Here is a 13,344-nt window from a genome sequence, read left to right on the forward strand (position 1 = left end):
AGGCCGTAGTTTCCCTACACCCTCCTCCGCCCCCAATCAGGATGTCAGGGTCTCCAAAACGTTCTCGGGAAAACATCAGAGAGCCCCTTCAGTCCTGCTGGAGTGATACTGTAAAGAGGAAGTTACCATGAGGGCTGTGTAGGTGTAGGGATAGTGGTAGGCCAGGTAGCAGACATCCTCATTGTGTGGGAAGGTGACAGCAAAGGTGAGGGTATAGTAGCACTTCCCAGATGCTCCGCCTGCAGCAGCTGTACTCTGGCGATAATGATTTCTAAAGAGAGAGGAGGAGAAGAGAATAAGGGAGAGGTGGGAGGGGGGTGCAGGGTCACTTAGGGTCCTAGATGCTATAAATCTTGGCGTTATATACTGTATTGGCACAATGGCCTTCACTTGAAACATTTCTGCAGGTGAAACTGAGAAAAGGGAAATATACAAGTGAACTTACTGCCAGTTCATGAGTCAGTTCAGCAACATATAGCCTGGCCCATCTGCCTCCCAACTGTGCCATATATGCTACCAACCTTTCTTTGCTGTCTGAAAATTAGGGATGTCTAGTCATTGAGCTAGAAAATCGAGGTAAATGTGAACAGTTCTGGTTTTCCTGGGTTTACATTGGAGATATAAACTTTATCATCCAAATTTGGGTTCCCCCAATCCCTGTCTCTCCCCAGACCACATAGGGTACAACTCCTTCCTTTCCCCTCTACCTGCCAAGTAGATTTATCAGCAATCATAGGATATATCGAATTCCAATTCAACATTTAACATATGTTATCTTGTGTTATTATTGCAGCAACCCATCGTGTGGATTACGAAACAAAAGCTTAGAAAAGTTAATTTGCCAAAGGGCTGAAAGCGAAATGGTAGATACAGGACTAAGACCCAGATCTTTCTGGCTACAAAGGCTTTGTTCTTTCCACTGTACAATGCTTTCTGCCCAAAGGAATATATTTGTCACCTCAAATGTGGTTCAGCTTCGTAAGGCTTGAGAGTGCACATTTTCCTTTGTCAAAGATGAAGAACCAATTTTGATACTTCAGAGAACAGTATCAAAGAAAATTGCACCCAGAAGTCCATTCCGAGCAATATTTTCCCCACACACTGCCAATTGATGCTCAGACAGCTGCGCAGGCTTTCCTGAGAAATGTTATCATCAAGGCTGCATTATAATGCAAAATACACCCGGACACCAAGAGATGTAATTCCACCTTTGAACATTTACAACGTTGGCTTACTAGTCCATTGTGCTTTTGGTTTTATTGGGGGAAAGGGAAGGGGAAGGGAAGAAATAGTAGGTAATTATTCTTGTGTGTTCTTGAAAAATATAAAAAACATAGGTTATTCTTTTCTACTTTTTTGCTACCTTCATGCCACTACCTACCTAAGCAAAAAGCAAGCATAGAAGAAAGAGATAGAAAATCTATTATTTTATTTCTCATGGTTTTGTGGCTTTTCAATATTTATACACCTAGGAATGGGACTAAGGCAAGCTGGTAGCCCACTGACTATGGCCTGATACCTTTATCTTGAATCAGCTTCTGTCAACATGGCAACCTAGAGCCTTGGTCATGCTAGGGAAAGGAGGGTACCCTGTAACAACGTCAGCCCCAAGTGGCTGTCACACCCAGGTTTTTGGCATTGTATTAATAGAATCCATTTCCTTTGTGCCTACAGAAATAGAAATTCCAAAAGAGTGTCTTCCCACATGGTGTGATATGGATCGCAATGCTTAATTGAGTCTACTTTGCCAGATTGCCCCAAAGTTCTGAAGCTTCTCCAAAAGCTATGATTCTGGTTATTAGAAAGTATGTAAAGAAGCAGATGGTAGCTCAGAAAGCATGCAAGTTACATATGCTCTACCTCTTATTTGCTTTCTGATTTCCCTTGTAAAGCCTCCATGCAAACATACACTCAGTTTACACCTTACTGAACAAAATGCTAGTCAATTACTCCTCTTTACAGGAAACAGCAGTTGAAATCAAATGAGCCAGGGATAACCAATCAAAGCGTGGAAGAGTGCTTCACTTGTAAGCATATATGTGTGGGTGCACACACAGATGTGCACGTATTCATGAATGTAAAGGCAGATGGAAACACGCACATTGTGCTTCACTGTCCCCAGTTCTTCGCCTGCAAACAGTGGAGACAGAGCCTGTATCTTGACTCAAGAATAATAGGTGTCCCTAAGGGCCAGTAGGGTTGGTCTTATTTGGCATGGGCCTTGCTTCTTTTTAGGTTCCCCACTGCACTATTAGTACACTAAAGTCATATCACAAGCACATTTAGCCTACGCAAACTCAACCTCACCACATTCAACCACAGGAGAGACCAAGAAAGACAGAGAAAAAAAAAATCCATGTATTTATCTCTATGTCTTTCCCTCATTCAGACCAAATCTGGACTCCAAGGAAAGAACAGCTGCAGTGAAATGGAAAGAGAAATAAAATGGGCTAATCATTAGCTCTTGGGCTTCCAGGGGCTCAAGATTTAAGGGAAGTGTAAGGAATTCAAATGGTAGATTTGATTATGTCAAATCTGCCTTCTCACACCACCAACATATATACACATACACACAGTCTCCCTCTCTCTCTCTTTCCCTCACCTAACACACTACCCCCCACAGCTTGGTGATGTTAGATTCTCCTGATCAAGACTAAAGGCTCTCCACCGACAAGTCAGTCTTCTCCAGGATGGTTACACACTGCTGGAATTCCAAAAACAAAAATATCATTAACACCTTATTTAGAATGACTTTCAGCTAAAGGAAATTCAGTTACAACCCTCGCCTGGGGTCTAAACTCTGGCTGAACCTAAAGCAAATGTCAGGCATCCCCACCGGAGTCTCCTGGCAGCCCCCTTGTAGCAGGAGTTGTCCAGGAGATGACTCTACTTCCAGCATACCTTCCTCTGCAGAGGCCTTTAAACTTTCCCAAGATCGTCTTCTTCAAAGCCAAGTGTTTGATAAATCTCTAAAGTGAAACATCTGGCTTGCTACAGTTCAGTTCATCCATGATAAACTGAGATCCCATCAACAAGCTCTTTTCTTTTCCCAGTTATGATGTGGACATATCGAGTGATGTTTGCAAGAAGCAATGTTCATCCTTCCTATGTTAAATTGTTCCCATGTTCTTGCTTTATATGGAAAGCCCTTTCCATCTCCCTTATTTAGCTAAGTCTCCTTCATCCTTCAAGATTTAACTCAAGTGTTTCCTCTTTCAGGAAGCCTTCCTTGATAGCCCCCTTATCACTCCTATTCTCATGGCCAATACTTTGTGGCAAGGACCATGCTTATTCATCTGTTTATCTTTATGCTTCCCACATTGCCTGGACATAGCAGCTGTTCAGTTAAAGTTTGTATAATAAGTGGACCCAAGACTCCAGGAGTAATAATTAGGTTGCTCAATGTATCTTATCTCCAATCCTAATGACACCCTTTCAAGGTGAGTATTATTACACACATTCAACAGATGGGAATTAAGGCTCACAGAGGTTAAGTGTCTAGAGCAATTGCACACAACAAGTATAGTAAACAGGATTTAATCCCAGTTGTAGGCTTAGCTCAAAAACTAATTTTTTTTTTATTATATCACCTGCTTGTTAAGAATGGATAAAAAACGACAAGATGTCTTATGCCCAATGTAGCAAGTAAGAATCTGAAGTTTTTATCTTCATAAATCAGAGCTGCCTATGAACTTACAGTCCAAAATAACAGAAAAAAAAGGAAAATAATCCAGCTGAGAGTTAATATGATCCATATACTATGACTTTTATATCATTGATATTTGATGCCACTAAGAAGATGTTTTTACTAATTATTTAAAATAATTGCTAGCATTCATTGAACACCTACTATGCACCAGACACTGTTCTAACCTTTACACATGTTTTATCTCACGTCATTTTATCTTCAGAACACTTCTATTAGGTAGATACCATTATTATCCCATTTTAAGATGAAGAATCTGAGGTTGAAAGAAGTTGGTATAATTTGCCCAAGGTCACGCCATTAATGAGTGGGAAGTCTGAGTCAAAGAACTTCCTCTCCTCAATCTGTTCATCTAGATGGAGAAGCAGCCTGGTGAAAATCAGAAGTGATCTTGAAGATTAGCTGGATTCTATTGGTCATCTGGGGTCAAAGATGACCTGGGCTGGGTACATCCAGCAACTTCACAGCTAAAAGGCTTTTTGTTTGCTTTTCTGTTCCCTGAACCATTTATCTTTGGAAGGATCTGTACTTTTATAATCATAAAGACTTCAATGAAGCAAGGAGCAAGTACACGAAGGCATAGTTATGAACTCAGGTTATTTCCATTTGTACTTAAAAATATGCTGGAAAGTCATTGTTTCTTTTTGGCAGGGTGCATAAAATAAGCAAATGCCATGATGGAGAATGGATTAGATAATCTTATAATGACAATGGCTCTGTTCAACAAGCGTGCATCATTTCACTTAACAGGATCTAATAAGGCAGAGCAGTGAAGTTGCCAGGCTTCCCTGTGTCTGCAGCATTTCTAATATTCTATATAACACCAAATCTCTCTCCTGAGATCCCGTGGAAGGATGCATGATGGCAGAGCTCTTGTATGACATTCATCTTCATGAGTGAGCTGTTCCATCTCCTCTCATGAGCGGAGATAAATGTCAGAAGAGATCAGCCGTTGTGTATTACATGGCCACTCTAAGCGCACAGCTTCCCTCCCTCTGCCCTTCAGCACCAAAATTACTTTAGACCAGAGCGGGGAAAGAATTCAAAAAGGTGTGTGGCTGTGCACATCAGAGGAAGAAGCAGACCACAGGGAACTAAATAAAAGAGAAACTAAAAGGGCCCTTACTTACTTTTACTAGAGGCAGGGAAAAATGAATCTGCCCATTTCTGTTCCTCCCTCTCGAGGGGCATTTTTTATTTTCCAGCCTAGTGGTCTTCAAGGTGGGAAAGAGCAAGGGGTGGAACAGAAGGGGTGGGAGGGGCTCCATGGGAGGGGCAGAGTGATCAACTGACCACAGGCAGAAAATATTAGAATTTCTCCTCAAAATGATTATTACCTAGATAGTAAGAAAGAAATTAAGTCGTCTACTGTTTAATATGGGGATTGGCATAGCTGTCTCAATGTCAACCTAATGTGTCAAACCAGATGATGGTGCAGCAATCTTATCCACTCATCACTGTTGTATTCCAGGTCTGGAGTATGAAAAACACATTATATCTGCTTCTACGGTTTTTACATGTTAGTTAAGCATTGATTGTTGCGTAGGAGAGGTCTCCAAAGGGAGAAGTGGGAACAACTAGCTCCCTTCCTTTTTCTTTTGCTTTTAGCTTCCGGCAAGATATTTAAGTCTACGGAAGCATACTTTGATTTACAGATTGTATTACCTAAATTAAACTAAACCTCACGAAACAGACAATTACTTTTTAAAAGAAAATCTTCTTAGAAGCCATCTATTGATGTTAAAATTAAATTGCAATCAAAATGACCAGAAAATGGCAGAATGGACATGGCCTACCCCTTATCCTTAATATTAGGTCTTTCTCAGTAATTCTCATTTTTGTTAAAATAATCTAATCAGATCTAGAAAGTTAAACAAAATTTCTCAAAATTACCAAAAAGACTATTTATAACTACATCTAATGGTAAACTCCACGGCAAAATTCTAGTGTGCCCTAAGCTATAAATAGCATAAAGATGTAGCAATTAGGTAGCTATAAACTATTATTTGTTTCATCTTTCTCTCCTAATTTAAAAGTCTTCATTTTTTGCATGCTTTCTTATATGCATAATATGTTAGTATAGTAACGCATATATACTTTTTTAAATGTATAAACTAATCTAGTAAGAACACATACAAATATATCTTATTGCTTAGTGGCATATTGTCAAAATAGTTTGGAGACTTTTCATTTTATGACAATTGGCCCTCCAGAGTAGTCAGCCCACATCCTCAACTGCTCATCATTGCTGTCAACTTCAACTTCTGAAGGAAAATGCAAATGCAAATCCCATTTCTTCAGAATCTCCTTTTTCCTTTCACCCTTCTAGAAACATACTCAGGTACCACGGCTCACAGTTGTCCCCACAATGAGCACCCTGGCATCCTCTCAAAACATGGCACCAAATCTGGGACTTTAACAGCACAACAGAAATAGAGCAGAGTTTCTAAAGATATATGGGAGATAAGGAAATAGGGAAGTAAAGTGCTCCCCAAATTAATATACCAGAAATAATAAAGGCAAAAGAGAAGCAAAGAACTCTTGTAAAGCAAATCAACTCAAAGATCAGGATGGGTAAATAGGGAGAGAAATATTGTATAATCTAATGCATCATTTTACAATTGAGAGAGGTGTTCTAATTTGTGGGTGAATAGAGATTACACATATCTATCCTGTTGTTGCATCATATTATTGGGAATATGTTAACACAACGTGGTGAATAATTATAAAACAAACTACATTACAATGTAGCAATCTTATCCATTCATCTCTGCTGTATTCATGGCTGGAATATGAAAAATTAATTACATTATACATTCATGGTTTTTTCTTATCCCTCTGTTGCTCTTTAATCACATAATAATTGTATTGCTAATAGCTCTAAAAGCTATCAGAATTGGTTCTCCTTAGGTCAAGGCTGTGCTTTTGAAAGTGTGACTTCTTCCTTCTTTTGGGAAATACGTGGCCCCCTTAGCCTTCTTATTCCCCAATTCCAAGAGGAGCATCCTCCAAAGGGACATTTATACATCCCATTAGGAAATAATGCAAAATGTTATGTTTGTCCAATCTGTTACTAACTTTCAGGTCCAAGCCAGCTCTAAGCTGGGTCTTTCACATTTACTAAGAATAACTATTTTCAGAGAAAACTAAAACTCATGCTTGACACACCAAGGTCCAAAAGTAGATTTTCATATTCTTTTTTTCTGCAGTTGCAGACTATCACCTTGAGGTGATGTTTAATCTAAATCTCTCTGAACCATAAGAAAGGCCCTGAGAGTCTTAAGATAGGTGAGCCAGAGAGTAGTTGCCATTTAGGTGAATGGAAAACCAACAAAGTCATAATATTGTGCAATTTTTCTAAAGGATATAAAAAATCCTCTGTAGATTCATAACCTAATAGATCAGGGATTGAATACCTCCAACTCTTTTATTACGGACTGCTAGTCAGTCTGGCTCTGTGTCTTGTAGACTATCATTATCTCCATGGTGATTTTTGCCTTTGTATCTGATACAGCAACAAGATTCTTGACCTTTCCCATCTATCAATACTCCTATCCTCAAAGTCTCAAAAGCCAAGAGGCACAAGGGTATATACTCTGTTTCCTTTCCATAGTGACAACTATCCTAAACTCCAGAATGTCTGATCATACTTTTTTAGATGGCTCTAGTAATTTCGGAAAGAGATGAAACTTACTTTATTTAAGAAAGTAAGTACTAACCTCTCAGTTTTTATAAGAAATTAGCACTGAACTAATAATTAATTTTATATATATATTCTTCCTCTCATAGCAATTCCTATCCTTATTTTCTTATAAATTTGAATTTTATTTTTCATCTGAAGAAAATATACACATAAGCAATCTAGATGTCTGGAATGCATTTCTTTCATCAAAATATATGGACAATTTAAAGTTCATTGTAACTTTGCAGGATAAACTGATGAAACTGGAGACTGATCAAAGATTAAAGGTGAATTTTGAAACTCCTCCCTCTTTTATTTTTTTCCACAAAATTACCTTGCTATGGGGAGGAGTTACATATGTGTAATTGTCACATATTCACCCTCCTGTACTTTGGAAAACTAAACCACGGGGCGGATAGAAACAGGATAGAACATCTCAGACATTTCACTCTCTGGGTTCAGCGGAAATAAGTAAAGAACTAAGGCTTGGCACACTAATCACAGGTAGAATCTCTACGACTTCTAATGTCTGACAACAAGATTTAAAAGTTTTAATGTGTTTAAATGAAGATAAACTCTTTCAGCAAATCAAAAGGTATTTCTCGAGGTCTACTGTGGGTGCCAGTGAATATGCTTATACCTCTGAAGAGCAGGACATTGGCCATTAGGACAGAGTGACAAAAAATTTATCAGACAAGCACAGATTGCTAATGTTTCTAAGATCAATATGGAAAAGTGGGAAATTGAGAGAAAATTACAGGACAGAGAAAAGGAAGCTAATAGCGCTCTAACTTACTTGTAGTAACATATTTCATAGCCTGTCCTTATCCAGGTGGGTCTGCCAAGAAGGGCCTCCTTCACGGAATACAGGGTGGGCTGCATCCCTACACAAAATCAGAAAAGGAATTAATCTTTACATGAGGGAAAGAGAGTTGTTCTGCGCCAAATAATGATCCTCAAAGATACATAGGTCTTAATCCCTGGAAACTGTGACTGTTAACTGTATATGGCCAAAGAGACTTTGCAGATATGATTAAGTTAAGGATCTTGAGATGGGGTGATTATCCTGGTGAGCCCTAAATGCAATCACAAATATCCTTATGAGAGGGAGGCACAGGGAGGTTTGACTATAGAAGAGATGCAATGTGGCCAGGCATGGTGGCTCATGCCTGTAATCCCAGCACTTTGGGAGGCTGAAGCTGGCAAATCACGAGGTCAGGAGATTGAGACCATCCTGGCTAGCATGGTGAAACCCCATCTCTACTAAAAATACAAAAAATTAGCTGGGCATGGTGGCATGCACCTGTAGTCCCAGCTACTTGAGTGGCTGAGGCAGGAGAATTGCTTGAACCTGGGATGCAGAGGTTGCAGTGAGCAGAGATTGCACCACTGCATTCCAGCCTAGGTGACAGAGCTAGACGCTGTCTCACAAAAATAAAAAATTTAAAAAAAAAAGAGAGATGCAATGTGACTGAAGCAGAGAGAGATTTGAGGATGTAACACTACTAGCTTTGAGGATGCAAGAACGGGCCATCAGCCAAGGAATGCAGGGAATGTTACTCTAGAAGCTGGGAAAGGAAAGAAAATGGAGTTTCCCCTGGAATCTCTAGAGGAAACATGGTTCTCCCAACAGCTTGACTTCAGCTCAGAGAAACTGATTTTGGACTTCTGAACCCCAGAACTGTAAGAGAACAGACCTGTCTTGTTTTAAATCACCGAGTTTGTGACAATTTGTTACAACAGCCATACAAAGTGTATATAAATATCAAGGTTCCCATGTTTTCTCTTCTCATACCCACAAGAATCTGTTTAGTCACTACAAAATAGAGGCAGTATCCTGCACTTGGCCCTAGACACTGGGAATACTTATTCCTCCTTCAAAGTCACCCAGTAAATTAGTATATGATGCAGAAATTGTATGCAGAATTTCCACTCCTTGAAACATTCAACATAAATACAGGCTGCTCATCAGCCTTTGTCTCTTGAATATCTCCTCCAAAATGGCCACAGGTATTCAGGAGAATTTCAACTTCTTCAAGAGCTTTCTAAGAATGTCAATCAGTATTGTGCAATTGAATTTTGTTATTCCTCTATCTTGCAGGAAAAAAAAGCAGGTCAAAGCATTTGCTCCTATGGGACTTAGGAGATGGAGAGAAGGAATAAATGAGAGGGCTTACCAACCTCAAAAGATTCAAGATAGAGTGAGGGAATCCAGAAGAAGTGGATGTCATGTGTGGCAGAGTGAGGATGCCCAGCCTCCCCTCTAAAGTAGCAATGTGCCACTGAGGGCCACTGCCTGCCTTGCTGCACCTGGCAACCCAAAACTCCGCCCAACTTCAAACCCTCTGAACCCAAGCAAGGCTGTTTGAATCCAAACAGTCAAGAAATGTCATTCCTGGCATGTTCCAGAAAGCCCCTAGCGTTCATACCATAATTAAACTGGCTGTTGGGCTTCTCGCAGTTGATGATGTTGAAGTGGTAAGGGACGGCCGCCTGCATACCGCTCACTTTGAAATAGAACCACTGCTGGTGCTGGGTGCTGTTTACATCCACGTTGACCAGCAAGTCATACTCAAACCTGCAGATCAGAAGCAAGACTGGAGGATTATCTGGGAAGCCTTTAAGGTAAACTTCAGATACTGAGGATCTACATGTTTCAGTTTCTGGGTTATAGATCTAAGACCCAGGATCTCAGCTTGCTGGTAAGTTATATTTATCATCCTGATACCACAATATTGGGTACAGATTTTGGAAATTCATGGAGGTGAGAGGGCTTCCTAGTATTATAAGAGTCAATTATGCAATAGTGCATATTTTTAATTTTTTAAATTATTATAGATACACAATAGTTTTATTTATTTATGGGGTACATGTGATATTTTGACACAATAATACAATGTGTAATGATCAAATCAGGGTAATTGAAATATCTATCATCTAAGCATTTAACACTTTGTTGTGTTAAGAAATTCCAGTTCTAGTCTTTTTACTATTTTGAAATATTAGCATATCTTTTTATTAAACTATAATGAAGTTTTTATCTAGCTAGAAAAAATCCAAATGTGTTATATACCAGAGAAAATTCAACCACATCTGGTTTGGATATGCCATTACTATTTGATGATCAACATTATTTTGAGCCTCAATTTCCACATATGGAAAATGGAAGTGTCTAAACTTGTAGTGCTGTTTATAAAAATCAAATAACCTAGTAAATATAAATCCCCCAACAAAACAATAAACATGAATTAGGCTAGCAATGCAGGGGTTGTTTCATTTTCATTGTGATATAACTCCCATGCTATAAAATACGCACATCTTAAATATACAGCTCAATGAATCTATCTACATCTGAAATCACTTGTGTGACTACTACCCAAGATATAGGACATTTCCAGCACCCCAGGAGGCCCTCAGCAATCCTCTCCCCATCACTATATCTCCAAAGGTTATTATTTTTCTGATCTCTAGCAACAGAACTAGCAATGCAGTTTTGACTTAAACATTATCAGGATATTTTATTTTTAAAAATATTGTTTCATCCTCTTGGTATTCTCTTTGAGTTGCTTTTATGAAAAGTAAAATGTTTTTGTCCCAATCCATTCATACTCTCCCACACCGGACCCCTGGTAAATGGCATTGTATGAGATTTATGAAAGGCTAGAGCTTGGTATAAGACAGATGAGAGCAGAGTAGAGCTCTCTGATGGAGTCCAGTCCTCACACTGTTGCTGTGGGCACCACACTCTAACCACTGGGCTCACCATACAACACATGATGTGTAACCCATGGAGTGGCACTCACAAGAACAATTCTGGAAAGGCTATGACCCTCAAATTGTCTGCTATTCCCACAGTGCTCTCTCCAAAAAGTAATCATAAAAATTCCTTACCCAATAGTAGGTTTGTTTACTGTTACTTGACTCTATTACCCTGACCATAACTGATGAGTTTAGGATTTTATACTCTGGTCCAAGGGAAATGGATAGAGAAAAAGACCTGAGCTGGGCCAGCAGCTTAGCCACATCCTGATCTGATAACTGTTCCACCAGGAGACTCATAATCAGGTCTCCTCTCCTGGATCCTTTGAATGTGATATCTGGAGAGAAGAAATAGTAAAAGCAGGAGCCACAGGAAGAAGTGGAAACTAAGCCAACAACACAAAGAAGGCTGATAAACAGTCTTGACATGATTGTCTTTCCGGTCTTCAGCCTGGTTAGTTAAACTCATCTCTGTTTTATATGTTGGGCTTCCTTGAAACATTTTATGTGCAAAAAAAAGATCACCCTTCACCTCCCCCAAAAAGGAAAAACTTCAAAAATGAATCCTCAGGTGCATATAAAAGAGGTCTCAGCTATACTGAATTCCAAGCTCCAACCATGATGAATATGCAACCCTGAGTAAGAACGGATGTTGACTAAGGGCTGACCATGTACCAGGTACTACTCTAAGAGCTTTAAGTGTATTAGTCAGCTCTCATGAAATCCCTAAGAAGTAGGTGCAATTATTGTTCTCATTTTGTGAGTGAGGAAATAAAGGCATGGAGTGAGTTAGGAAACTTGCTCAGTCTCCCGGTTGGAAGGTGACGAATCTACCCTGGCACTCTGATTCTGATGTCTGTCTATGGCCACCACACCATTATCTGTTCTGGACTGTTTTTTCAGAAGTTCACCTATAGAAGATGAATCATATATCTTGCCTTTTGGTACAAGGGAAATATATCCACATTGCTATAATAGAAAGAATTTTAACATAGGGAGAACTGCAGTCTCTTCTGACACTGAAAAAGAAGTAAAATTCATGTGTGTTTTATTTCCTTTCTTTTAGTTTGTACAGCCCTAGACTTTCCTTGGCTAGGATATCCTTTTCTACTGAGAGCTCATCTGTAGGTTCTGCTAGAGAGGCATGGTACTGCATCTTCCCTTGAATGCAGGCTGGTTCACCTCTCTCTGGGAAGCTCATGATTTTTGCCACCTAAGTACACAGGAATGAGAGCAACAGGCATGGAGAAGTGGAGAAATAGCAAGCCCATGTACTCTTCCGGGTCAGCAGAATCAGCCTTGGCATCAAAGTATAAACATCCCAGTCAAAGTGCTCTCACACCCAAATATGGACCCATTATTTGAAACACAAGACACATTAATAACAGTTCACCTCTACTGAATGGCTCACTTAGCTATGGTATCAGTGAGTTCCCTAGAGGTGTACTGGTAAATGTTTAACAAATGACTCCCTGAGAGGAAAAACCTTCCCTTGTACTGTTTGCCAAGTTTTAAGGTAAAAATACTCCCACCATGACTGATTTCAAGCCACCAATGTGAGGTCACTGAACAGAGCATGGAGAAGAGACAATCACAGCTTGCTCTTACGAACTGCCAGGAGATACCCACTGTGGTTTTCCTTACTTACTCACGCACTTGGATGGCTTTGCGAAGATTTCCTGACTCAAATTTAGAGAAGAACTGTAAACAATTGGAAGCATTGTCTTGCAAAGGCCTACAATGAAATAAGGAACATGTGAACATATGTGTTATCACCACTCTTTGAAAACTGTGATGATTCTTTTTTTTTTTTCATTATTTATTATTATTTTTGAGATGGAGCCTTACTCTGTCATCCAGGCTGGAGTGTGGTGGCGCCATCTCGGCTCACTGCAACCTCCGCCTCCCAGGTTCAAGCAGTTCTCCTGCCTCAGTCTCCCAAGTAGCTGGGACTACTGGCACCCACCACCATGCCCAGCTAATTTTTTGTATTTTTAGTACAGACAGGGTTTCACAGTATTAGCTAGGATGGTCTTGGTCCTGAACTCATGATCCGCCTGCCTCAACCTCCCAAAGTGCTGGGATTATAGGCGTGAGACACCACGCCTGGCCAATGATTCTTAAAGGTAAACTTTTTCTTATAGGTCTTTAACCTGAATTTTCATCATGCTATTTTAGGAGGAGGAGTGGATTATTA

General features: G+C 39.7%; 1 protein-coding gene across 1 annotated transcript in view; it reads right to left on the minus strand.

The window, feature by feature from the left end:
- Positions 1-13,344, minus strand: part of LOC112628890 (cytosolic carboxypeptidase 4) — a 157,414-nt gene that overhangs the window by 15,385 nt on the left and 128,685 nt on the right. Inside the window, exons 12-15 of the mRNA XM_025392211.1 lie at positions 12,796-12,882; positions 9,818-9,966; positions 8,185-8,272; positions 127-271 (exon numbers count right to left, since the gene is read on the minus strand). Of these exons, the coding sequence (XP_025247996.1) occupies positions 127-271; positions 8,185-8,272; positions 9,818-9,966; positions 12,796-12,882 (469 nt within the window). The remainder of the gene's footprint in view (positions 1-126; positions 272-8,184; positions 8,273-9,817; positions 9,967-12,795; positions 12,883-13,344) is intronic.

This window comes from Theropithecus gelada, chromosome 7b (genome assembly GCF_003255815.1).
Source record: "Theropithecus gelada isolate Dixy chromosome 7b, Tgel_1.0, whole genome shotgun sequence".
Taxonomy (NCBI): domain Eukaryota; kingdom Metazoa; phylum Chordata; class Mammalia; order Primates; family Cercopithecidae; genus Theropithecus; species Theropithecus gelada.